Source organism: Larimichthys crocea, chromosome VI (assembly GCF_000972845.2).
Source record: "Larimichthys crocea isolate SSNF chromosome VI, L_crocea_2.0, whole genome shotgun sequence".
Classification (NCBI taxonomy): domain Eukaryota; kingdom Metazoa; phylum Chordata; class Actinopteri; family Sciaenidae; genus Larimichthys; species Larimichthys crocea.
In genome coordinates, this window is record NC_040016.1 from 22,556,141 (window position 1) to 22,582,749 (window position 26,609).

General features: G+C 43.1%; 1 protein-coding gene across 3 annotated transcripts in view; it reads left to right on the top strand.

Moving 5' to 3' along the window:
* Positions 1 to 6,052: 6,052 nt before the first annotated feature.
* mei4 (meiosis-specific, MEI4 homolog (S. cerevisiae)) overlaps positions 6,053 to 26,609 on the top strand; it is a 61,409-nt gene continuing 40,852 nt past the window's right edge. For all 3 annotated transcript variants that reach the window (XM_027279683.1, XM_019275054.2, XM_027279682.1), the window contains exons 1-4: positions 6,053 to 6,221; positions 8,158 to 8,403; positions 9,433 to 9,974; positions 17,530 to 17,661. In XM_027279683.1, coding sequence (XP_027135484.1) covers positions 6,194 to 6,221; positions 8,158 to 8,403; positions 9,433 to 9,974; positions 17,530 to 17,661 — 948 coding nt within the window. In that variant the 5' untranslated portion in view covers positions 6,053 to 6,193. The remainder of the gene's footprint in view (positions 6,222 to 8,157; positions 8,404 to 9,432; positions 9,975 to 17,529; positions 17,662 to 26,609) is intronic.

Below are 26,609 nucleotides of genomic sequence, written 5' to 3' on the forward strand. Positions count from 1 at the left end.
CTAAATCTCAGTTCAACCTTTTTATTTTAGATTTACAGAGAAAATGTGAAATAAAACCAAAAAAACCTCTTTGAAATATGAATAAATATAATATTATTTATAATAATCTGTGTTTGTGACTCCATCCACAAACACATTACAGATCAGTGACTGTATGAAACATGGACGTAGTCCCATTCTGGTCATCTCCATGTTTGTAGTCCACGTCTTAATCTAAATATCAGCAAAGACGTGGAGCTGAATGACGCCTGGTTAACCCTGCATAACTTTAAGCCTTAATATAATGTGAACAGGTGAGTTGTATATAAATTTACCCTCAGTACAGTTGTCATGAACGGGGAAATTAGCTACAGAGACCAAAACTGTTTTTTGTACCAGGCTGTAAACATGTTTATTTCTGCTGTGAAGTTGGACATTTGGACATGGGGACTTATGGAGACTGACTCACTTCTGGAGCCAGCCTCAGGTGGACGTTAGAGGAACTGCAGGTTGTGGTACTTCATAGCCTCGGAGGTTGCTGCTTGGTTATATGTTTTCATAAAATGTTTGATGGTAATATCAAAAACAAAGAAAGTTTTTTATAATTATATAAAATACATACAATTCTGTACTTTGAGTATATTTTGAGTTTTTCTATTAGTACTTTTACTTAAAGACACAGGAGCACTCAGGAAGGGTCAGTTAGTTTTAAATTATTAGACAATTAACAGAACATCTCCGACACGTCTGCTCGTTTCTCTGAGGCTCATAAGTCACTTAAAGGAATTCTCTTGGAAACTCATCCCAGCATGCCGTTTGTTTCCTAAACAACATTAGTATCCGCGTTCCAAGTAAACATTTGTCTTGCATTTAGGAGGCTGCGATGCGTGGAGCCAGCGAACACTGCCAACCATCAAGAGAGTGTGTCGGTGAACTCAGAAGCCATAACTCATCACAGCTCGGGTGCCAAACACCTGCTCTGCTTTAACTCATCGTGTTCATTCAGAAATAAACCGAGTCTCTGTTACTCACACGGGAAGTGAAACATCTTCACTGAAGTATTTATGTAACACCTAAAATCAGCAGCACAAAGTGAAACAAATAAACACTACAAAGTGTGAGTAAGACGTTAGATAACACGGTCACCAAGAAAAGAGATTTTCTAACCCTTCGACTCGTCGTACAAACAAGATTCATTCATGCTCTCCAGAGAAATGCAGGTTTACATGACGAGTCCAGGTCACCAACACGAGGTCCAGAGGTCGCTAATGGAGGACAGCTTTGGTCCAAACTGAACTTTTATACAGGTCATGGTTCTCAGAGGATGAACCCAACAGACCTTCGTTGACTTTTAAATGAAATATGTTGACGTGTTTAATGGATCGATATGAAATTTGGTTCAGATGTTCAGGATGAATTGTCATGATCTAACTTTACATTTAGCGCCACCAGCAGGCCAACGTTTGAATTCATCCATGATCAAATACCTGAAAAGCTCACATTCCCATCAGCTGTACTGCGTCTAATTAGTAAATGTCTTCTATGTCTATGTAGTTTCTCCTTCACATGTGGATGCAGAGGGTGAGGCGAGAGGGTTGCAGCAACTACACCACCAGCATCCACTAACTTTGTTTAAGCTGATTTAAATGAAGAAAAAGAAGGGTTGAAATAGTTAGCTCGCCTGGGGGGAACAGCTGAAGTTTTAGAGGACAAAAACAACAAAGAAAGAGATCTAAAGGTTTGTAACTTTTAGTAGTTTATTACTTTTCCTGAATGTTTTACTTTTGAGGCAGAGTCAGTTAAAAATCAATCATATGTTATTTTTCTTTCAGCAGAAAAAAAAAATCATTTTCAAGGTCTGTACTTGCAGCGAGCACAATCAAAGTCAGACTTTGAGCATAAATCATTCATCATCCTCGCAGCATCAACACGTCTATATTGTGCAGCTCTAGCTGCTTCTATATAGATCACTGAGCTGAGTCACAAAGCGAAGCTCTCCATTCTCCAGTCGAGCTTCTCCTGACCTTCACCTGAGTGCCTGCAGCTCCATGATCCAGCACGACCTCGACCTGCATCGAGCTGCTGCTGCATCTTCAGGAGCTCCCACAGCGCCCATTATGGAGTCATCTGCTGATGATTTATAATCCCCAGTAATTGATTAATTCTTTTGTTTGTACACCTCACAAATATGGACAGCAATTGCTCTGATTACATTACTTCTCAAAACTGGTGAGTCGACAACTTTGCTCACAGCCAATCATCAACCAGGTCCCCAGCAGCAGCTGATATCACTGCCTAGTCCAGCAGCAGTCAGCCCAGCTCGGCGTCTGTCTTTCAGCCTTTTATTTCACCAAGCTCTCACCAACCACTAAAAGTCAGTCCCACATTTACTCTTGTCCGGCGGCTTCTTGCTCGCTCACTCTCTCCTTTTCTCTTCTTAGCTTCCTCCGTCAGCATCCTCTTCACTCTCTTCTCCTCTGCCATCATGTCCATAGAAGCTGCTGAGCCTGGTTACCTCCTCTTCTTCTTCTTCTTCTTCTTCTTCTTCTTCTTCTTCTTCTTCTTCTTCTTCCTGGTGGTCCAAAACTCCTGTGGTCCAAACACTAACACTCCCCCGGTGCTCTGACCTCACAATCCAGGCAGCCCGGCTAACAAACTGAGCTAACAGCAGCTACAGCTGTCAGCAGTTTACTTCACTGTCCATCATAAACTCTGTAAATCACAGAGAGTTGAGGCGGAGCAGCCGGAGGACATCAGAGGGAAAACCAGAAAACATTTCCTCCATAAAATATGATCCAGTTTCACCAGAATCAGTGAAATAGTTGCTGCTGTGTGACTTTATACTGACAGACGGGGACGTTGGTTCTACGTGAATCCTGTTTTAAAGAAAATAATCTGTGTATTTGGCCTGCAGTCCAGACTGAGTGCTGCTCCAGTAATACATAAATAAAACCCAGTGAAGTACGGCGAGTTGGCTGAGATCAGATCCAGAAGAGGGCCGCCTGTTGCTGCAGATAATGAGCCGCTGATTCGCTCGGGCTCATTGAAACAGTCAGACATGTTTCAACAACGAAGCTCTTACGTTATGGACGAGGCTTGAAAATGTCATTGAGGAAACTTTGAAAAGGTTAACAATCACTGCATGCAAATTCTGACAATTTGCAGTGAATTAGACTACCATTAGTTTAACCTGAAGAGAGAAAAACAACCCAGAAATGACTTTTTATTCCAGCCTGAGGGAAAAACAGGAATATATTCTTCTAATGCTCCAGGGATGGATTCCTGCTAATAACACTCGGAGAGTCAGAGAGGACACAACCAATTATCCAACGAGTTATCCACTGAGTTTCATATTTTAACCATTTAATTAGAATACATTGTTATTTTTTTATTATTATTATTTTAAGGTTCTTTTAAACTGTTTCGTGATGGAGGTGAGTCGGTAAGGGAGCGCCAACGCCTTTGAATAATCCTAATATTTTTTTATTTTTTATATCAGAATCAGAATCAGAATCAGAAATACTTTAATAATCCTAGGAGGAAATTATTAACAATCTTACTAGTTTTGTACCTTTTTGTTACTATTTTAATGACATTTTCTACAGTGTGCCGTATACTTTAATCTTGTATTTGTACTTTGGTGAAATCCTAGCATCAACCTCTGTTTCTGTGATGAAAAACTGCAGTTCCTCAATCGTCCACTTGAGGCTGGCTCCAGAATTGGGTCCATAAGTCCCAGTCCAGTCCAGTATTCTTATTTTCAGGTGATTATACATGCATGAAAACATAGTTATAAATATTATATAGTAGTTCATTTTCTGCCCTAATTCGGAAAGTAAACCCCCCAATCTGACACACTGCACCTTTAAAAATTAATTTAACAATATTTATATGAAAACTATATATATAATATATATAGGATTTAGAGTGCATCATAGCACAGAGACCGCATTAGTCAAGTTACAAATGACTCCAATGGCATCAGACAAAGGACTCATCTCTGTACTTGTCCTGTTAGATCTTAGTGCTGCATTTGACACCATTGACCATCAAATTCTTTTACAGAGACTGGAACATCGAATTGGCATCAAAGGAACCGCCCTAAGCTGTTTAAATCGTACTTTTTAGATCGATCTCAGTTTGTTCACGTCAATGAGAATCCTCCATGCAGACCAAAGTTTGTCATGGAGTCCCACAAGTTCTGTACTTGGACCACTTCTATTCAGTTTATATATGCTTCCTTTAGGGAACATCATTAGGAATCATTCTATCAATTTCATTGTTATGCTGACGACACCCAATAATGTATCGATCAAGCCTGATGCAACCAATCAATTAACTAAACTCCAAGCATGCCTTAAGGATATAAAAAGTTGGATGACCACAATTTTCTGATGTTAAATTCAGACAAAACTGAAGTTCTTGTAATTGGACCCAAACACCTCAGAAACTCTCTTTCTAGAGACTTAGTTACTTTAGATGGGATCACCCTGGCCTCCAGCTCCACTGTAAAAATCTTGGAGTTGTTTTTGATCAGGATTTGTCCTTTAACGTCCACATAAAACAAATTTCGAGGACTGCATTCTTCCACTTACGTAACATCGCTAAAATCAGACGCATGTCTCTCAGGCGGATGCAGAAAAACTAGTCCACGCATCTGTTACTTCTAGGCTGGACTATTGTAACTCTTTGTTATCAGGCTGCCAAAAGTCTCTTAGAACTTTGCAGTTAATTCAGAATGCTGCTGCACGTGTTCTGACAGGAACCAAGATCAGAGATCACATCTCTCCCATTTTGGCTTCCTTGCATTGGCTACCTATTAAATTCAGAATAGAATTTAAAATTCTTCTCCTTACTTACAAAGCTCTTCATGGTCAGGCACCATCTTATCTAAAAGAGCCATAATACCTTATTACCCCTCTAGAAACACTGCGCTCTCAGGACGCTGGGTTCCTTGTGGTTCCTATAGTTTCCAAAAGTAGATGGGAGCCAGAGCTTTCAGCTATCAGGCTCCTCTTCGTGGAAACAAACTACCTTTCTGGGTTCGGGAGGCAGACACGGTCAACACCTTTAAGAATAGACTTAAGACTTTCTTTTTGATAAAGCCATAGTTAGGGCTGCTCAGTCATCCCTAGTTATGCTGCCATAGGATTACACTGCCGGGGACCCCACCGAGGGTTATGCCAGCCAGGCACGGTATTGGTTGAAGATGCACACATCTCCTTCCGAAACTCCTCTCTCTCCTCTCTCTCTCCTATCTCTATCTCTACTCTATCTCTCTCTCTTCTCTCTCTCTCTCTCTCTCTCTATCTCTATCTCTCTATATCTTTCTCTCGCTCTCTATAGATATATATATTATCCATCTCTCTCTCTATATATCTCTCTATATTTCTCTATATCTCACTCTCTCTCTTCTATATATATCTATATCTCTATATCTCTCCATATCTCTCCATATCTCTCCATCTGTGACATGTCTCATTAATGCATGTTACTAACCAAACTTCCCGGAGTTTCTGTGCTCTGTCGTCCAGCAGGTTCTCGGGATCGTGGCTGCTGCTGTGATCCTGCATGACGCCCACTACATATATATTACTGTCATTATTACTACCATAATCTATTACTGAATCATTTTTTATCCATTCATTATATCATTGTCATTTTATCAGTCATTGTACAATATGTTGTGTTGATTTGTCCTGTAACCCGTGACATCCATTGCACGTCTGTCCGTCCTGGGAGAGGGTCCCCCCTCTGGCTCTTCCTGAGGTTTCTTCCACATTTTTTTTCCTGTTAAAGAGGTTTTTGTGGGCACGATTTTTCCCTCACTCGACGAGGTCTAAGGACAGAGGGTGTCACTCCCGTACAGAGTGTAAAGCCCTCTGAGGCAAATGTTACTTTGTGACTTTGGGCTATACAAATAAAATTGATTGAATTTGATTATATATATATATATAATATATATATATATATATATAATATATATATATATATTAAAATACACTTATATAATTTTAGTATTAACAATATTTCATAGTTTTTAACAGGGTCACGTGTTTTGTGCTGAAAACAGCTTCCTGTTTCAAAGATGGCCGACCGCTCACAGAGGGTCACAGAATCGCACGGGTCACAGACTTCTCCGTAACACCGGTTCAGACGGTGAATCTTCACTTTGTGGCTCCTGATGGAGAGAAAGTGAGACAGGCTGCGGACGATGGAGAGCCAGGACGAGCGACAGACAGGTAATTGATTAATCTGACGGTTATTGAACAGTTTGATGATGTTTGGAGGTTATTCATGACGAAACAGTTAGCTAGTTTATCCGAGCTTCTTTTAGCGGGACGCGGCTGTGCTACATGATCTCCGCGGATTGCTCCGATATAACATGAATATATCATAATAATATACATATAAAAAACATGAATATCTAAACGTTATTTTACATTATAATCACACTGAGGACCTGGCTGACGTGTGAGCGACAGAAACAAGATGTGTCCGATAATGGATGCCGGCTAGTTAGCTCGTGCTAAATTTAGCTCTAACGTTAGCCTGAGCTAACAGCTCAGATAAATATAAAAACACTTAATTAGATAATTAGATAGTTTTGTTTACAGGTCAGGAAGCTGAATTAAACACAAGATGTGACTTTACATTTATTTTAATGATTTAGTGGATTATCTATTTGTAAAACTTAATATAAAAATACAGTAGTTATGCTAACGAGCTGATTGTGATGTGACATGTTTGATTTTTAAATTAGTTTTTATCAGATTATATTAAATATTCTTTATTTATCCCACCACAGGGAAATTTAATTGTTACGGCAGCAGAGGAAAGTGAAGCAGACACTACAGAGTTAGAACAAAAAACACAATAAACAGACAGAAATATCTATAACCTACAATAAACAGACAGAAATATCTATAACCTACACAATAAACAGACAGAATTATCTATAACCTTCACAATAAACAGACAGAATTATCTATAACCTTCACATTAAACAGACAGAAAAATATCTATAACCTACACAATAAACATACAAATATCTATAACCTTCACAATAAACAGACAGAAAAATATCTATAACCTACACAATAAACATACAGAAATATCTATAACCTACACAATAAACAGACTTATATCTATAACCTACACAATAAACAGACAGAATGATCTATAACCTTCACAATAAACAGACAGAACTATCTATAACCTTCACAATAAACAGACAGAAAAATATCTATAACCTACACAATAAACATACAGAAATATCTATAACCTACACAATAAACAGACAAATATCTATAACCTACACAATAAACAGACAAATATCTATAACCTTCACTATAAACATACAGAAATATCTATAACCTACACAATAAACATACAGAAATATCTATAACCTTCACAATAAACAGACAGAAAAATATCTATAACCTACACAATAAACATACAGAAATATATATAACCTACAATAAACAGACAAATATCTATAACCTACAATATACAGGCAGAAATATCTATAACCTACACAATAAACAGACAAATATCTATAACCTACACAATAAACATACAGAAATATCTATAACCTACACAATAAACATACAGAAAAATATATAACCTACAATAAACAGACAGAAATATCTATAACCTTCACAATAAACAGACAAAAATATCTATAACCTTCACAATAAACAGACAAAAATATCTATAACCTACACAATAAACAGACAGAAATATCTATGTTGTGGTGTGGTGTCCAAATTGAAACTTGATTAGTCACTAATGGTTAGTTTGAGAATCGTTCTTCACTCGGTCCAGGCAAAATGACAAAACAAACATTACCATGTAGGTCGTTGGTGACCGGCATCCAGCTGAAAAGCAGTTTGACGTTAAAGTTCCAGTCACCAACAACCTACAGGGTAATGTTTGTTTTCATTTCTTTATGTTTGCAATAAATGGGAATATTTTAAATATAAAAACACCTCCTACAAACTTTGTTATTTACCAAAGTAAAGTTATTTACGCCTGTTGAAACTGAGAATTATGAGTTAAATTGTGTGATGAAATGATGCATGTACCGTTATTGAGTCAGTTTACTCTAAAACATTTTAATTTTCTGTTGAATTTGTGTTTTATTTTGTAAAGTTCTTCCACCTCGCTCTGTTTCAGGAGCGATCCAGGCCGAGTATTTCCTCCTGAAGGCCCGGCTCGCTCTGGCGACGGCGATAATAAAGAGCAAACCGCGCGGCATGACCGGCAGGCAGCACGCCGAGGAGCTGGCCGCCATGTTGGAGCGTCAGGACGAAGGCTGGAAGAAGAAAGCTCAGGAGCTGCAGCAGGAAGTGCTGAGGCTGAGACAGGAAGTGCTGATCAGCAAAGTGACGGCCAACGCCAAGAACAGCATGGAGGCAGCAGGTAGAGTATTAATACTACACTGAACCTTCATTTGTGGGATAATTATAGTAAAACTGCAGTTCCTCTAACGTCCACCTGAGGCTGGCTCCAGAAGTGAGTCAGTCTCCATAAGTCCCCATGTCCAAATGTCCAACTTCACAGCAGAATTGAAGGTTCAGAGTCTGGGTGTCATCCTCGACAGCACTCTCTCTTTTCAGTCTCACATCAGCAACATTAACCGCCTCCGTCGCTCCTTACTCCTCATACCACTGCCACCCTGGTTCATAGCCTCGTCACCTCCCGCCTGGACTACTTCAACTCCCTCCTCCTTGGCCTCACCCACAAATCTCTCTATAAGCTCCAACTGGTCCAGAATTCAGCTGCCCGCATCATCACCAGAACCCCTTCCATCAGTCCTGTCCTGCAGCAGCTCCACCGGCTCCCGGTCAAATCCTTCTGCTCACATTCAAAGCCATTCATAACCTCGCACCACCATATCTCTCAGATCTTCTCCACCTTGCTGCTCCCCCTCGCCTCCTCCATCCACCTGACTGTCCCCTCCACCCGTCTCACCACCACGGGGAGCAGAGCTTTCTTTTTGTTTTATTTTATTTATTGTAAGGCGCCTATGAAATAAAATGTATTATTCTTATTATATATAAGATACATTCTCCTCATGGTGTCTGCAGTCTGCAGAGAGGACGTGTGGAGGTCGGGTTCATCCTCAGAGGAGCTCACACACTGAGTTAGACTGGCTCTCTTGAAGCTCATCACACACATCTAGTCTCTCCTGTGTGCTCTCGTTTTAATAACTAATATAATGTTTGTTCATTCACTGAGTTTCTCTCTGCGGAGGTCCGCCTCCAACTCTGTAAAGCTCTGGACTAATTAATTATCCATTCATTAGAAAGGCTGTTAATTAAACTGTTTAACAGCTCTGCTGCTTCATTCATCATCATTCATCCTCCGTCAGGCCACAGGTGTGTGTGTGTGTGTGTGTGTGTGTGTGTGTGTCAGATGAAGCTGAATATTTCTGTGCTCCATCTTCAGGTCATGACGAAACAATGGACATCAGTTCTCAGGACCTGTTTGGTCCAGAGAGTGTCGGGTTCAGCGCCGGCCTCCAGCCGGACAGCGACTCCGACACTCCTGACCTCCTGCTCGACGACCTCCGACCTGCCATCCCGTCCCATCAGCCACCTCAGCCGCCCGTTCCCTCCAGCGATGACGGAGTTCCTCGTGGGAAGGCCTCGCTCCCTCATGTGCACTTCCTCCAGTCTCTGTGTTCGCTCCACCGAGTGGAGGAGTCCAGCAGAGGGTTGGAGTCGCTCTGGTTCCAACCTGACGGGGGCGTAGACTCAGTGCTGGTGGACTCTGTGTGCCAGCTGCTGGACTCGGTGGTGGCGGCGTGCAGGGATCATCTTCCTCTGCCGGGCCCTTGTGACTTCGTCCTGGAGGGCTGTCGGGTCGCAGCACAGGCGATGGAGCTGTTCTGCTCTCAGAGGCTGCCGTCTGTGGAGTTCATGCGGCGGGTGGAGGAGCCGCTGACGGCGCTGACTGGGATGCTGCTGCAAAGTAATCAGCTCAGCGGGGTGAGTAAAGAGATCCACGGGGAGGGGATGTTTCCATGCTCACAATGTTTCTGTACTAATGTGTCTGTGGAGACTCCCACAGCTGGAAAATTACCCCCCACAGTTAGAGCCGTTCAATTAAAGGAGCCATTGATCTGATCTGTTGATCAGCATAAACGATGAAGTCTGCTGTCATCACTCTGAAGGTGTGTTCACGTCTCACCTGTTTGGTTCTGTTGAAGTGACGTCTGCTGTGTTGGCCCGGTTCAGGCGCTGTGGAAGCTGTTTGTGGTGTTAAAGCGTGTTTTCTAAAGAGTTACCTGTCAGTGTAACTTTCTCCAGGTTCTCGATGGTTTTCTGTGGTTTCCCAAAGTATTATTGTTGTAAGTGACCGAGCTTGGCTGCAGGTCCAGATGTATATTTCTTTATTTGCTGAAAAAAAACTACAAACCTGGCTGCTGCTTCACCTCAGCTGGTGGCAAAAACACATTTAATTGGACGTTTTCTGACGTCTAGCTCTCTCGCTAACAGAGTCTCTCTTTAACTATGCAAGGTAAAACTTCAGAGCGAGATGCACTATGGGAAGCTGTCGATGGAACACACATGATTAAAATAAAGCGAGTATAAACATGAAGTCAGAACTCTCTGGAGATTCTGTGTGCAGATTAAAGATGCAGCAGATTTCTGTGGATTGAATCTCTGCGCTGCTCAGCCTGCGCGTCCCCTGGGTGATATTATTCCAATGCAAACAGGCTGAAGAGGCTGATTAGACACTGTTACATTAGCTTTAACACGAAGCAAGTTTCCCAGGAGCCTCCTGAAGTTTCATCATGTCAAAGACGCGATCGCTGTTTGTGTTGACTCAGCAAGTTTTCAGACTGAAATGTAAAAATGTATCATTTGTCCTTAAAACCAAACTTTGAGTTTAATTAGAGTCAAATGGACCGAACACATTTCAGCATCGTCCTGATGGACTGTGAGTGTCATCATGATTATTAATCTGTTTTCAGTTATTAATAAATCATTTGTTCTAAAAAAACACAGTGTAGATAAAAACGTGAAGAACATTTCACAGCAGAGGCGAGCTCAACACAAAAACACAAACATGAGGTAAACTCTCTCTGATTGGTCGCTCGGGCCAGGTGCCGCTCCATTCTCAGAGACACTGCGGTGATGGCGGCCACGCCTCCTCAGCTGGGACCAATCAGGGCAGAGAGACCACACACCTAGATTGGGTTCACCTTTACCTGACCCACGAGACAAAGTAGGTAAAGGTGATTTAAAAGACTTGAAGCTCCGCTGGGAGTGCAGCGGCTCATGTTCTATAGATTATATAGACATTTCTGTTCTGTTATGAACACACGCCTCCTCATGGAGGTTTCGACACGTTAAAGAAACAGCACTCCGCTGTTCACTCCATTGAACTTCATGTTTTTCCACTCGTGTCGTCTTAATCCTTCATCACCCTTGAAATGACATTGGCAGTATTGTCATGAAGCGGCGCGGCGTCCTGTTTTATGAGCTGGAGCCTTCAGTCGACGCTCTCTGAGTCATAAAGGGTGAAATTGGCTTCACAGCGGATTATAAAAGTCACTCACTGCCTCGAACATGTAACCGTCATGGGAGGACGCAGCAGCTGGGAAGAGGAGATGAAAGCGAGCCTGAGATAACGAGGATGGAGGACGGCTTCACAAACTGAGACGGCTGCAGGCCCTTTCCTCTTTAGTCTCACGGACGGGGACGAAGCCGAGCGATCCCCACAGAGCTGCACTGATGTTTAGCTGCTGTCACTGAAACTGATGATGGTGTCGAGCAGGGTGTCGTATAATTAAAATTTAATGAAGAGCGTCCATTAGCAGAGCACCGATCTGTCTGTGAGGAACTTTAATGCCCCCAAAGAGGCAGGTTGACTTACAGCCGCACCGGACAGGTTACTTAAGAGTCAAGACGAGCAGTCACAATCAGGTGGAGTCAATTAAAGGAGCTGGAAGGCCGTTAGCTGGAGCCAGTGTGTGGATGTTACATGTGATGGTCCATGAATGTTTAAAGGACCTGCAACCGAAACAGTGTTTGCTGCAGCCTGCCAGACTCTACTGACAAAAGCAGTAAATAAAAAGAAAAAGAAAACTCAATAAAACCAGAACTACCCCGTGGCAGCTCGCCTGCTCTTCAATCAACCCAAGACAGAGACTGAGACTGATTTGTTCATCCTTAATTGATGAGTGGAAAAATACTTAAATCGTTCATCCTCAAAGTGTGACATCACTCTCTATATATTGACATTATTTCTATAATAATTCTAAACATTGTGTGTATGAAACCTTTGAGCTGTTCTGAGTTCAGATCCAGAAAATTAAAATCGTTTAACTTCATGTTTTGATTTAAAGTTGCGCAGGCAGGCTCTCTTACTTTGGCGGGATGCTTCAGGGATTCAGTGACTTCCTGAAATATTTGGTGATGTTTGGATATAAAAGTTTGAAGAAGATGTTTCTTTACACTACAAACACAAAAGGACAATTGTTTTTGTCCAGCAAGGTGGAAAATTAGCTTTAGCTCAGCGTGTCACGCATACGGAGCCGTACAAACAGATGTTCAGACGGCACCATCAGAAACCGGACACCATGAAACAGCATTAAAGGAGGAGACGCAAGAGGAGGTGTTAAACTGTGTGGAGCAGGTCCGCGATGATGATGATGATGGCACTAAAACGTCTACATTTCCTGCTGAGCTTCACCGAGCAGACAAGCTCCTTCAGATTAAAAGTGTGTTTATCGGCGTGTGGCTCTCTTTGCTGATAGTGAGGTACAATCCTTTCTACAGATTTAGGTTCAGCTCAGTGTGAAGCTCTTCTCTGTGAGGTAACGTGAGGTCACAGTGAATGGACCATTGTATCTGTAGCTGGCTTGGAGACACGTGGAGATGTGTGAGGGCTCATCTCATCATAATTAAGAACACCTTCCATCAGACGGGATCTAAACGTGACGTTCAGCAGATCAGTGTCAGCGTGAGAACCTGCAGTGTATTCTTTAAACCTAACAGACGGGTTGGGTCTGTGATCGAGTGAGCTGACGGCGACTTTAAATCCGGTTTGATGATCAGCTCATGTGGTTAATGTTCCTGATGTGCTCGCTCTCCCTCATCGTCTTGTTTTGATTTTTGCACTTTGACAGGTCTTCAGTGAGAGGCTGTGAACTCGGAGTCAAACGTCGACCTGTACAGGTGAAGAAGTCACCGTTTAAAATGCCACCATCCGGCTGTAGGTGATACGGGCCACTGATCTCAGCTGGACCTTGTGGCTGCATTGCATTCTGGTCCGTTGACACCTCCTGAGCTGTGTTTCTCTTTCCTTTCTTTATCATGGATGTCTCTCCGTCTACAGACCACAATGGAAACTTTGGAAAGAAACCTTTGGACACCCAAACAGACGAGCCTCTGCTGCTGTGAAATCACTGATATATTCTATTGTGGAAATACGTTATTATAGCTCTTATAATACTGATATCCACCATGTCAGTAAAGTCCACCACAACACTTTCACACAATGTTCAAACTTCTGCAGGTAGATTTTTTACCTTTTTATGAACGGTTGGCTTCCTGCCTCGATGGCGGTCAGTGAAAAAGTTACAGCGGTCTGTGAAAAGCTTCCAGACTACGGTTATTTATTTTCTTAAACCAGCTTCACGACTTACGTTAGAAACCTCATCCGGTGATTTTTTTTTTTTACAGTGTACCTGAAGCAGCAAAGAGAATTAGAAATGATACTTCAAAAGACGAGTCGATCCCTCGCAGCTTCAACTGACACTTCAACTACTTTGAGTCTTTCAACTTAATCTACAACTCTCATATTATGTAAGAACCAAAAAACAGAGTGAAACCGCTTGTCTAAACCTAATAAAAAATACATGTAAGAGTAGAAATACGAGTTAACACAATGGTTGACATTCCCAATCAGTTCTTGAGCCGCCACAACTGTCAACCTTAAGTAAAGGAGATGTTTGAATTGTATCTCAGTGATCGGAGGATCAGGAAAGTCTCCAAGAAGCTGTGACGGTGGTGGCCACACCTCATAAGCCTGGACCAATCACGGCCATACATCCAGCTCTGCATACACAATCACACACTCTGAGCACTGTTACATACAGGGGAATCGGCAGCAGCTGTAACATGCAGCTTCTTCAAACAATGACGCTGTTTCTACTCTTATATCGAACTACGAGTGCCAAGCCGAGCACAACGCTGTCTGCACGCAGCGCATGTGTACGGGAGTTGGCGAAGTTCACCACGCTAAGCGCTTTCTTTGTGCAGTAGATCACAAATCTTTAAACTCTTAAACTCTCTTTAACTTCCTCTGAGAGGACGTTGCAAACGACTTTGGGGGAAACCCGTTAATGAACTCTTTATGTTTCTGACGTGGAGCGAACACTCCATCACTCAAAGCCAGTCACACTGATTGTTTGAGACGATCCAGATATGGAGGGGAGGTCAGAGATGAAGGGCGGGGGTAATTATAATACTGGAAAGAGTCCCGACAACATCAAGGAGTGTCGGCAGAGGAAGACGACCACTGGGACTGAAACATTGTGACAGCAGAATCATCTGTCAAACACGCCGCTCAGAAACCATTTTAGATTTGGAGTGGGATGATATCGTCTTCATCAACCACTGAAGATGTTTCCGCTGGGTTATATTCTATTATGAAAGGATGACTAAGCACATTCAGATTATTTCTACTGTTAGATCAATGATTAGTCAGCAGATTACTCTGAACCCTCGCCAATCTTTGACCTGATAAGAAACTGTATAATTGAAGCTGGATATTATGATGGGTTGCAAAACGGTGATGTACGGTACAGTGTTGGTTTGACCACCACCAAGAGAATATGAAGGTAGAGCGGGACGTTCCATGTCCAAGAACCAGAGACTACTTTGTAGTCAGCATGAGCGGCTGCAGGTAGCCAGTGGAGCTCGATGAGCAGCGGGGTGACATGTGACCTCTTGGGTTGGTTGTAGACCAGGTGAGCCGCCGTGTTCTGGATCATCTGAAAGAGTTTCACTGTGCAGGCTGGGAGGCCGGTCAGGAGGACGGATACTGTTTCAAAATGAGCTGAGCTGTGATGCATTTTTTAAACGAGCTGCCTTCTCGTGTTTGCTTTCCGCCTCGTCTCGGTCAGATGAATTCACTCTCAGCTGTATTTTCAGTGAATTGTCGCGTCATCGCAGCCTCAGGTGTGTCCATATAATCACAGTTACTCATCTTTTATGTGACATCCTGTAAAGAAGCAGTCTGTGGTAGTCTGTGAATCACAGGCAGGTAATGAGGTGAGGTGTCCTCACGTATGTCTCCTCCAGGCTCCTGTAGTTCTGCAGGGCAGAGTGTGATACCTCTCACTGTGCGTACACGCCCGCTTTGAAGGGTTTTATCTTTTTAACCTTCATTTCTCTCTCTCACAGTTTGCTGTGGACTCAGTGCGATTTGATTGTCGACAGGGAGGCGGTGGAGGTGTTGATACGGCGGCTTGTAATCTCCTCCTTCGAGGACGGGGACTAGAAATTGAAAATGTTTTTTCTTCGTCAGATATATCCCGTCCCAACAGGAACCTGCCGCTCACAGAGAGGCTCTGCAGCACAGAGGTTTACTGAGACTTCAAATGCAAAACAAACATTAGTTCTGACTTCTTCAGAAACTTAAAGGTCCGGTGTGTCGTATTTACAGAATCCTGATTACTCTGTTTTCATCAGAGCTTAATCACCTGAGAACAGACGTGACCTTGATGACTGTAACTTCTAACTTTACACTGAGATATTTCTACATAAACTCAGGCTGCTTCAGTATTTTAGTTTAACAGCTTTAAATATGATCATATTGTGATAATGTGACCTCATCATGTTTATTTAATTAAAGACAAAAAGAGTTGTTCAGGTTAAACAGATTAAATTTATAGCAGTGATTTTATGAACACATAACAAATCCTGATATATATTCAGACAGTATCCTTATTAATGTCGTCATCGCACAGCCCTGATTTAAATATAGAAACGATTTTAAGACTGTACGACTTCAAACTAATTTCATGAGTTAGAACTTAGTTGATTGATGGAAAATTAAGTAAACTGTCTTGATGTTTAAACGTGATGATAAACTTTCTGGGTTTTGGACATTTAGGACGACACGTTTGTCTTTTTGACAGACATGTTTAAAAGACGATTAATAGATAAAATAATAAGAGTAATCAATAATTAAAATTATTGCTAAATTAGTTTGAAGTAGGTGTAAAAATGGTTCAGAGTTTCTTTTTCTTCATCAGCTAACGATAACGTTGATTATTGACATCTTGTGTGTGTGGTTTGCTTGAAGCACTGAAGTGGACATGTCCGTATGATCACTCGGTTTGAATTATGTAGTTTGTCCCGTCATTTTAATATGCTGCATGTTTGGATCGATGCTTTCTAAGCAGATGAATTGATGTCTGTACTGGACACGTCTCCTGTACAGGGAGTTTAAGGGGTTAATAAATGAATTGTTCAGAGTTCAAAATATTCACCAAATTTCATGAATCTAAGGTGACATCTACACTTTGACTGTTGGTTTGGATAAAATCGCAAACATTCTGGTTAATCAGTCATAAAAACGGATTGTTGCTGCTTCATGTGTTAGATTTTAACAAAGCATGATGGGAAAGCAGCCGCCAGCGTCAGGTGGAGAGGTTTTCTTAGATATTACATAGATATTGTAGGAAACGCTCCATCGGTGTGTGGAGGTGTTTTGCAGAGTGCTCGCGGTCTTAAGTGTGTTCTGTCTCGAGGAGTAACGCCGCTGGCAGCCGGTCCTGCTCGGTTCCTCAGACGTACCTGGAGGCGTTGTTACACTCTGAGAGGAAAGAGATTGGACAAGATGAAGAGCCCAGACGATGAAATTGCAGATCCCGAATCCCCAAGTGGTGTCATTCAAATGTCACTGTGCCTCCGACATATTTCACGTAATAACCTTTTGGGAGGAGAGCAGTTTAGTGCCTGGCTGGCCTCGTATCGCCTCGTCGTGTCATCCTTTTGTCTACTGGAAGAACTTTTATTACCTTCTCATATATTGGATCCAGCTCGCCTCATGAGTTTCCACCCCAAACAGAGTGACTACATCTTTTATCACTCTATTATTTTTCAGACAATGCTTCCTCGCTCTGTTAGTGCTGCAGCAGGTGCCTGAAAACACGGAGAACGAGGCTGCAACTTATTTAGTCAGACTTGTTAGTCTCTGGGACGCTCTGCTGTTTGTGTCTCATCTTGTCACTTTCTACATCACACAGGTTTTATTTTGGAGGCTTTCTGTTCAGCATGCACGCTCACATTCAGCAGCAGCTGATTCATATTCACTCATTTTTCCATATTTTAAACTGACACATTCAAACAGCTGGGGATAAATAGTTTGACTCGACGGCATCGTGAACACATCTGAAGTATAGACAAAGACTCGTTACCTTAACGTGGTAACCAGCAGTTTGTGTGAGTCACAGAAAGTTGTGAGTGCGTGCAGACAGAAAGTTTTTCGGACCTCCATCAGTGACGTGTTGTTTGGTTTCAGCTCCGGGCGGCAGAGAGGCTGATGGAGTACCTGATCACACTGGGGAGCTGCAGCATGTCGCAGGCCTTTCTCATCCGTCACATCCTCTCTCAGATCAGCGCTCTGGCTGATCAGCTCTGGCAGGCTTTCCAGGTAAACTCCACACCTCCTCCTCTTCCTCTTCTTTTCTTCTTCTAGCTCAGAGTCAGCGTCAATCTGTTCTGTTTCCCTCCACCGCCTCGAGCTCTGCTCGTGTCTCTGTTGTTTCACGTCTCTTTGCTGTTGTCATGATACAGCACGCTGTCTGTAAATTCAACATTAATATGTCTCGTGAGGCGTGTGTTGGGTTTGTGTACCTCTGTACTGCACTCTCTTACAGTATATTACATTCTGTTGGTTGCAGCTTGATTTCCCTTTGCAGAACAGTAAAGTTTATCTTATCTTCAATAATGTATGGAAAGCAGTTATCTTTGCTGTATGATGATGAGCCTCTGTTTCCTTTTGTTTCCTGCAGCTGACATGCAGCACATTATCGTCACATTATAAGAAAATAAGAAACAAAAACAGCATAAATCTCCACTGCAGAGCAGTGAACAGAGAATAAACATATTCAGTCACACATTAAGCCCAAATCATATCTGTCCCCTACAAAGTATACAACGACATGTGGTGTAAGTGTATGAAGAGGGGAATAAAGGTGTGCATGAACATGATAAACCTCACTGTATTAATGAAGACATGACAGGACTCCAACAGGTGTAATAAATATGTAATGTGCTCCATCTGTTCTTCTGTCTGATTCAGCCATCGAATGGTTAAACTGTTCAGGTGCAGTTTGTTATCACTGTCAGATCGTGATTCTTCATGAAAGAGGTCGTGGTGTTTGAGTTTGTTGTGGGGAACAGTCTGCAGCTGAAAGAGGCTGAATGACGCCTGGTTACTGTAACCACACCCACCTGTCAGTCAAAGCGTCCACGCTCTTAATCCTGCATAACTTTAAGCCTTAATATAATGTGAACAGGTGAGTTGTATATAAATTCACCCTCAGTACAGTTGTCATGAACGGGGAAATTAGCTACAGAGACCAAAACAGTTTTTTGTACCAGGCTGTAAACATGTTTATTTCTGCTGTGAAGTTGGACATTTGGACATGGGGACTTATGGAGACTGACTCACTTCTGGAGCCAGCCTCAGGTGGACGTTAGAGGAACTGCAGGTTGTGGTACTTCATAGCCTACTTGAACCTACTTACTCATGACATTGCTGCTTATATTTTGCAGCATGAATCAGCAGTTTTTCATTCACACTGTCTCTCTTTCTTCGAGTCGGTCTCTGTGCTTCAGTTTGCCGTGTGGACTCGTCCTCACTTCTGTTCCACCATGATCAATGTGTTGTGTGTGTCAGTGTTTCCTCTCTGCCCTGTATTCAAACATCTCATCAGCAGCACTGGAGACCGCCTGAGTCACAGGCCAGGCGAGAGCTGGCTGCATTCGGCCGGCCTGCTCTCTGTGAAAGGCAGAGCTGAGTGTTGAGTCACCGGGGGCCCTTTGGAAATGGAAATGTGTGAAAAAAGAGAAAGGATACAGATGATTTTCCCCCCTTCACCGCTCCCGCTGAGCTTCCCTCCCACTCAGCAGGGTCGGTCATGCTCACTTGCGCCTGTTTTCCTCCACCTCCTCCTTCTCGAAGGCGAGCGAGAGAGTCTCCAGGCGGGCGATGCCAAAAAGAGAATTTTATCAACACTGCATTTCTGCGGAGAAAAAGAAAATAGCTGCACTCGATGTTCACTGGAGATATCGACAGAGCAAAACAGCCTTGTGCTGCCATTGTCTCCATCAAACCAGCAGTAATGGGTGTTTGTCTGAAGGCTCAGTCCTCCACAAACCGCCATCGCCAACGTGGAGCTGTAGGCCTTCGTTAACATGGCCGTTTGACATTTGACAGCACAGACGACCAACCAGGCGTGTAATCGTCTGTAACTGACGAGACATCACATGTTCCCAGGTGAAGAAGCTAATTTGTTCCCCTGGTGAACAGTGAATGCAACAGCTGTGTGTAGTTCAAAGTTTCTGGTCAGTTGGCGTCATGTTGAACGAATATTCTGTCATTCATCGTCCAGTTGGTGATGAGCGTGCATATTAATTAGCTGCTGGGTCTTTGATCTTGCATCATGACCTTGTTGTCTAACTAGCTTTAACATAACATTGATCAGATATATCGGTACAGCCGAGCGTCCAATGATTGTGACGAGGTTGATAAACGAGGTGACAAATAGAGATTGATGAGGTTGGAGAAAGACGGACGAGTAAGCAAACTGACAGTTTATCAGCCAGCAGCAGCTGATGTTACAGAGGTACAAAAAAAATCATCCATCTGCTTCATGAAAAGTGACGCACGGTTCACCGTTTATCTTCATGACCTTATAAAAGCCCTCCAGTGTTTCAGGAGACAGGAACCCTTCATCTCACAAGGAAAAGAGTTATTGTGAAACTTCAGTCTGAACATGTTGTGGAAAACATTCAGACAGGATCAGGCGTTCTGGTGACCGGCGGTGTGGGAGTGACGCTATTTGGCTCGTTGCATGACGTCAGGCTTCGTGGAACACCCCTATTGAAATGAATGGAAAAACCTCTGTTTTCGCCTTACAACAGCACAGTCAAATTATGTTATGACGCCTAGTGGTAAGACTTGGCATCACAGGTTTGGTCCTTGACTCAATATCAAACCAGTTTTTAAATCCTACTGGTGATCGGTTATTTACATTTAAGCATTTAGCTGACGCTTTTATCCAAAGCGAGGTAAGCCATCAAGGTACTGTGTGACGAGGACATGTTAGTGCGCTACTCGCATTGAATCTATGTCCACTTGTAGAGGGGGATAGATTTATCATGTCCAGCTGTGTCTTCAGGAGGTTTGTGAAGGTAGAGACGGACGGCCCTGATCTAATAGGACGTTTCACCAACGGGGAACAACAGACGAGAAATAAATCCATCTATCCCTCTCCCCATCCATCCATTGACTTTGTTCCCCCAGTGTCTGATTGAAGATTTTGCCCTTGCAGCCATCATTGTGCCCATGGAGCTACCCACTATCTCCCCCGCCACTCGTGTTTATTCTGGGCAAAGAAGGCTAAAGCGGGGCCAACGAGATTGCTTTTGAAGACTCTGTGTGTTTGAAGATCGAGCCGCTGGACCGTCTTATTTGCTTGTCGCTTCACGCCTGAAGCACTCGGCGGTTCGTTCTCTCTGGGGAAGAGCTGTGTGCCTCCCATTGTGTAAAAAAACTGCAGAGGAGACGACATCTATCCTTCCATTAACATTTTACACACTCGACTCATGCTGGTATCCACAGCAGATAACAATGAGAGCAACTACTTGAACTATCAATTCTTGAATCATCGCCAGAGGTTAAATTTAACAGAATACTCAAACAGTTAATTGATAAAGCCGTTATTTGACAACGATAAACCTTTCTTTGGCTCAGTGACTGCTTGATCCGTAGATTAACTGTCTCAGCACTAAACAGAGTTAAAATCAGTGGTCCCATGCAGACACGGCACATTCATTTCAGCTGGAAGGTCAGATTCAGACATTACAGTGACATTAACCTTTATGTCACTTTGCTCAGGATCTATTTCGGACTCTACAAAGGCCCTCTGGGAGTTCCTTGTCCCTTGTACAAAACAGTGAGCTTTCATACACTCCCCACGCCGAGTCGGAAGCTGTGAACACAACCTGCTTCAGCTCTTTGTCCTCTGCCACCCGCCCTCCGTCCTGTCGAGGCTGAATGAAAAGTCTTTCTCAGCATGGAGGATTTTCTTTGTGTGGAAACTGTCATGGCAGTGACACATAAAAAGCTGAGCTGTCTCCCTTTTAGTTCAGTATCCTTGATTATTTCAAAATAAAATCTGTGGTTTGTCTGGCTAGAATATCGCTGCAAGGTGAAACTAGAAATACCCCAATCATGTTTGCCTCAATGGGTCAGGACTGTTTTGGCCGCTAGACCAGGACCGACACAGTGTTGGTCAGATGGTCATAATGGTGTGGCTGATAAAGATACAACTATCAGATTGATAGAATGGATTTATTAATAGTTTAGCTCGAGTCTTGGATGTGAACCACAGCCAGCCTTTTCCCAGTCTCGGCTCGGTTGTTTGGACCACACCAGGCTTACCTGACCGCTTTCACACCAGCCCAAATGAACTGCACTAACTCGACAAACTGAACTAAACTAGTGAGGCCTGAAAGCATCTTCAGGACAAACATGTGCGGCAACAGTTCAACATGTGAGAGTGCTGGATTAAAATACCTGACTGAACAATGCACGCTTCTGTTTGTTCTACACTTTAGTACTCAGCTGTAATTTTGTGATGAAGGCAATGCGAGCTGTGTGCGTCAGCAGGTATCCATGAAACGCAGAGTTGCTACGCGTTTCCATCTATTCCTGGTGAAAAACAATGATTGCACCCATCTACAGAAAGCATTAGTCATACAGGCTGCTAACTGAACATGGGCACGGAGTTTGAAACTTTCATCATTTCCCACCGTGTCTCTTCAGATTCAGGCGGCTGTATTTCCCTGATTGATAATGACAAACTTACTGAGGCGTTCCCAGGCTGCAGGTGAAGTCCCCAAGTGAACTCAAACCTCTGTGCTGTCTGCCTGTACCATCCTCAGATTCACCTGCCAGGTGCTGTGCAGTCTATTTCTAGTGCCTGTCAGTGATTTATGTGGGTGTTTAGATTCAGTTTACCCCTAACCCTTGGCTGATAATGGGGCCATATGGTTTACTGGCCCGTATCGCCGGTCTCTGCAGAGCCTTCCTCCAGCCTTCCCAGGATAGATTCAACATGTTATAGAGAATACAGCCAAGTACATTCACTCCTACTCCATCATACATCTCAGAGGGAAATGTACAATCTCAGAACAGCCAATGTTTCTGAGCTTCTGGTGAGGATATTTGAAGATATCTGGATTTATACAACAGATATTAGCTCAACAAGCATGCTGTGGTCGTGTAAAACACCAAATGTGATTAAAGCAGGTGGAAGTAGTGCTTTACTAATCTTCTCTGTATGTTTGGAGCTTAGATTTGATCTCACCCAAATGTGCATGACCACAAATGACAGAAACTATCGTAACATGCTGAGTTCTCAGCCCCACGTTTTGCTGTCTGACAGAACGAGTTTCTCTGCCAGTCTTTTGAGGTTATCATGGTGACTGAGTCACACACAGCGCTCGGAGGAGCTGCACAAAGAAGGTGGAGCGACACGTGGTTCAATGCTCGCTCCTCATGGGAATCAACGGAAAAACCACACGAGTGCTTAGGAGAAATGGAACGTGGACACAAGCCCTCAGCTGCTACTGTAAATTTATGTGAAACGACAAATGAATTTGCAGTTTGCAATCATTTTTTGTCACATCTTTGTCGCAGCATCCTTGAAAATATGACACAAACTTCTTTTGGAAACACATTTCTCACCAAAATGAGCGATGAACACGATGTCTTGTAATTTCAGAGGGACGTGGTGTCCCGGGGAACATCTGTGTATTTAGACCAGGATCAGTTGATCGCTGTAAAAATCAAAGCTGTTTCAAGAAAACCATTTTTTGCACGTCTAAATGTCTAAATCTAAATTATTATTTAGAAGTAAATAAAACATTTCTTCAGTTCGAGTTCATTTTACCTCAACTTCTTGTGAACCACGAGCCCTGTATTGTTTTAAACAACTCCGCTGTCTGAATTACAATTAAATTCCTAAGTAGTAGTTATCATATTATCATTGAAATATTAAACTCTCAGTTCATCAGCATACCACCTGCCACTATTGTGAATGCCAAGCAGGCCTTCACCCCGATCCAGCCGGTGGTTAAGAGAGCAGATCGTTCCCATCTGTCCAGGGACTCTGCGCTGACTCAGGCCTTCATGTTCCAGAGGTTGAGAGGACAGGCGCTGGCGGTTGAAGGGCTTTGTGTCATGTCCACACATCATCAACCTTATTTCCTTGTTATCATTCGCATCATAAGTGGAGAGACTTTAACGGCCCCGCTGGGCGTTCGTCTGGAGACGACGGGCTAACGAGGAGACGAGTCAGACCTTCACATTTCACTGGGGAATGATTAAAGTTCTTAATTCATGAGTTTATAAAGAGATACAGTACGTGTTGACGTTTGCCCAAATGAAGCTGATATATCGATATTTGAGAGTTTGAAATTTGTATTTTTAACATTTTTGAAGAGCTCTCACCAACCACTAAAAGTCAGTCCCACATTTACTCTTGTCCGGCGGCTTCTTGCTCGCTCACTCTCTCCTTTTCTCTTCTTAGCTTCCTCCGTCAGCGTCCTCTTCACTCTCTGCTCCTCTGCCATTATGTCCATAGAAGCTGCTGACTGCTGAAAACTTCTTCTTCTTCTTCTTCCTCTTCCTCTTCCTCTTCCTCTTCCTCCTCCTCCTCCTCCTCCTCCTCCTCCTCCTCCTCCTCTTCCCGGTGGTCCAAAACGCCTGTGGTACAAACACTAACACTCCCCCGGTTCTCTGAGCTCACAGCCCGGGCAGCCCGGCTAACAAACTGAGACATGACCTAACAGCAGCTGCAGCTGTCAGCAGTTTACTTCACTGTCCATCATAAACTCTGTAAATCACAGAGAGTTGAGGCGGAGCAGCCGGAGGACATCAGAGGGTCAGTTTAACTTCAGTACATTGAATGAATAATACATTTTTTATATAATTTTACATGATAAACAATGATTTACTCGAGTGTAATCTAAAGAATTGTCGACGCAGTATTTCAAGGACATTGTGGTTGTGAGCGAGACGTTACAGTCATGAGTATTGGATGAGGGTGGCAGAGGCCACTGTTCCTGTCCGACATACATCCTCAGAGATGCTGCAGCCTGGTGCCACTGTCCTTGGAGCAGCGCGGCATACAGATAAGCTGTGCCATCTGGGCGCTGCGTTGTTCTGTCAGAGGGCGTGACAGTCAGTGGCATACAGCGAACGAGCACAGCCCCTCAGGACACGGCCGTCGTGAAACCCAGCAGTACCTCCGAACCACTGGGCAGTGTAAATGCCACTCTGACTCCATTACTATGCACCCTCAGGCGTCACTGCCCCGGCGTCTGCACTTTATGCAAACTGTAGGTGGTCTGTGGCCAGCTGTCTCATCTTCACCACATGTTTTTTTAACTGAGGATTGTAGGTGCATCATGGATGATGAAATCTCATTTGGATTCTGTTCTGCGGGGAGAAAACAGCCTGAATTATTCACCTATGGAAAACAGAGTTTGGTGTGGACCTGGAGAAGACTCCAACAAATCAAACTGTATTTCTTTGACTCGTCGTTGATATATTTAACATATTTCCAGGTGATTTCTTGTTTTGTCCAATCAGCAGATTTATTTTTACTTCATAATGACGACAAACAATTGTTAGTTATAAAAATAATTATCAAATGTTGGAGATTAATTTTCTGTCAGATTTAACAGAATAATGATGAGAATTGTTTTTATCTGTATGTGTTTGATGTTTTGATGGTTTTAGGTGGAAATTGAAGAAATGCAGCATGTATTGACTGAAAAAAGAAATTAGATTAGTTTTCTGTTTTTTAATTATCTGTTGATTACACTATGTAACTTTGGAGAAGTACATAACACACTAAGTCACACAGCAGCAACTATTTCACTGATTCTGGTGAAACTGGATCATATTTTATGGAGGAAATGTTTTCTGGTTTTCCCTCTGATTTCCTCCGGCTGCTCCGCCTCAACTCTCTGTGATTTACAGAGTTTATGATGGACAGTGAAGTAACCTGCTGACAGCTGTAGCTGCTGTTAGCTCATGTTAGCTCAGTCTGTTAGATCTCAGAACACGGGGGGAGTGTTCGTGTTTGGGACCGCCGGGAAGACGAGCTTGGTGAAATAAAAGGCTGAAAGACAGACGCCGTAATATTAGCTGCTGCTGGGGACCTGGTTGATCAAAAGTAATGTAATCAGGACAAATACTCGAGTACAGCTGGACATAGTTACCACAGTGGCATTACACTCTGATAAATCACAACAACCGTCAGCTCCACTTAAAATAAGTAATTGGAAGATGACATAAGGGCTTTATTCAAACATTTAATATATGAATTAAATTATAAGTCATGCGTGTAATAATTGGGTTGCTGTGGGCCTCCTGGTTACCTTCTATTGTGGCCTCATTTGGTATGAGATCCCCATGAAACATCTTGTTATTGTCTCATTAGAATGAGCCGACGAGGTTCACAGCCAGCCGGTGTCTGGGCCGATCGCCCTTAATGATATTAAGTTTGGCCCGGGCATATTAAATTTGGCTTTAGGGTGATGAATGAGCTTTCAGACGTGCACGGCTCAGCAGTGGTGGCAGAGCCAGAGGAAATGAGCATCACAGCTGATGCCTTTAAAGGCCAGTGCCAGCTCAATTTGCACCCTTTGGCTCCACAGCCCTCTGCGAAGGCTCTGGGAATATTTTTACTTTACCAGCTTCATCTTTTAAATATCAGGAGGTGGCTCATTCCCGAGTTTCAAATACCCTTAGTCCCACATTTCTGTTGAGAGCCGGGTGCTTGATGGTAATCCCCGACTCAGATAAGGTGAATTCATTCTCAAATGGGGAGTTTAATGGAACTGCTTTGTCCGTGTGAGTGGCGGCGGCAGTATGTGGAGGGAGAAAAGTCTTCAGGAGATGTGAGACGAGCCGCGGTGCACACGGTTGGCATTTTCCAAGAAAACTTCTTCTTTTCATGTGCCTCGAAAGCCCATTGGCTCTGGTCCTCATGTGTGTCGCCATGACAGCAGATAGTTCAGCCGCTGCAGGTCTAAAGATCACCGTTACCAAGGCTGTGAGCAAGAAATCCTTCAGTCGTGGTAATTGCTGAAAGCCCCGACCCTTTGTGAGCGCAGAGTTACAAACAGCAGTGGAAAATGTTACACTTGGTTCTGGTTTAGTACAGAGGGAAGTCAGTCCTGAGAAAAGAAATGACGGCGACTTTGCAGGCCAACGTCGAAATGTTGCATCAGTTTGAGGTTTATAGGTCTGACAACATGTGACCATCGGGAGCAATTAGAGATTACAAGTCTTGC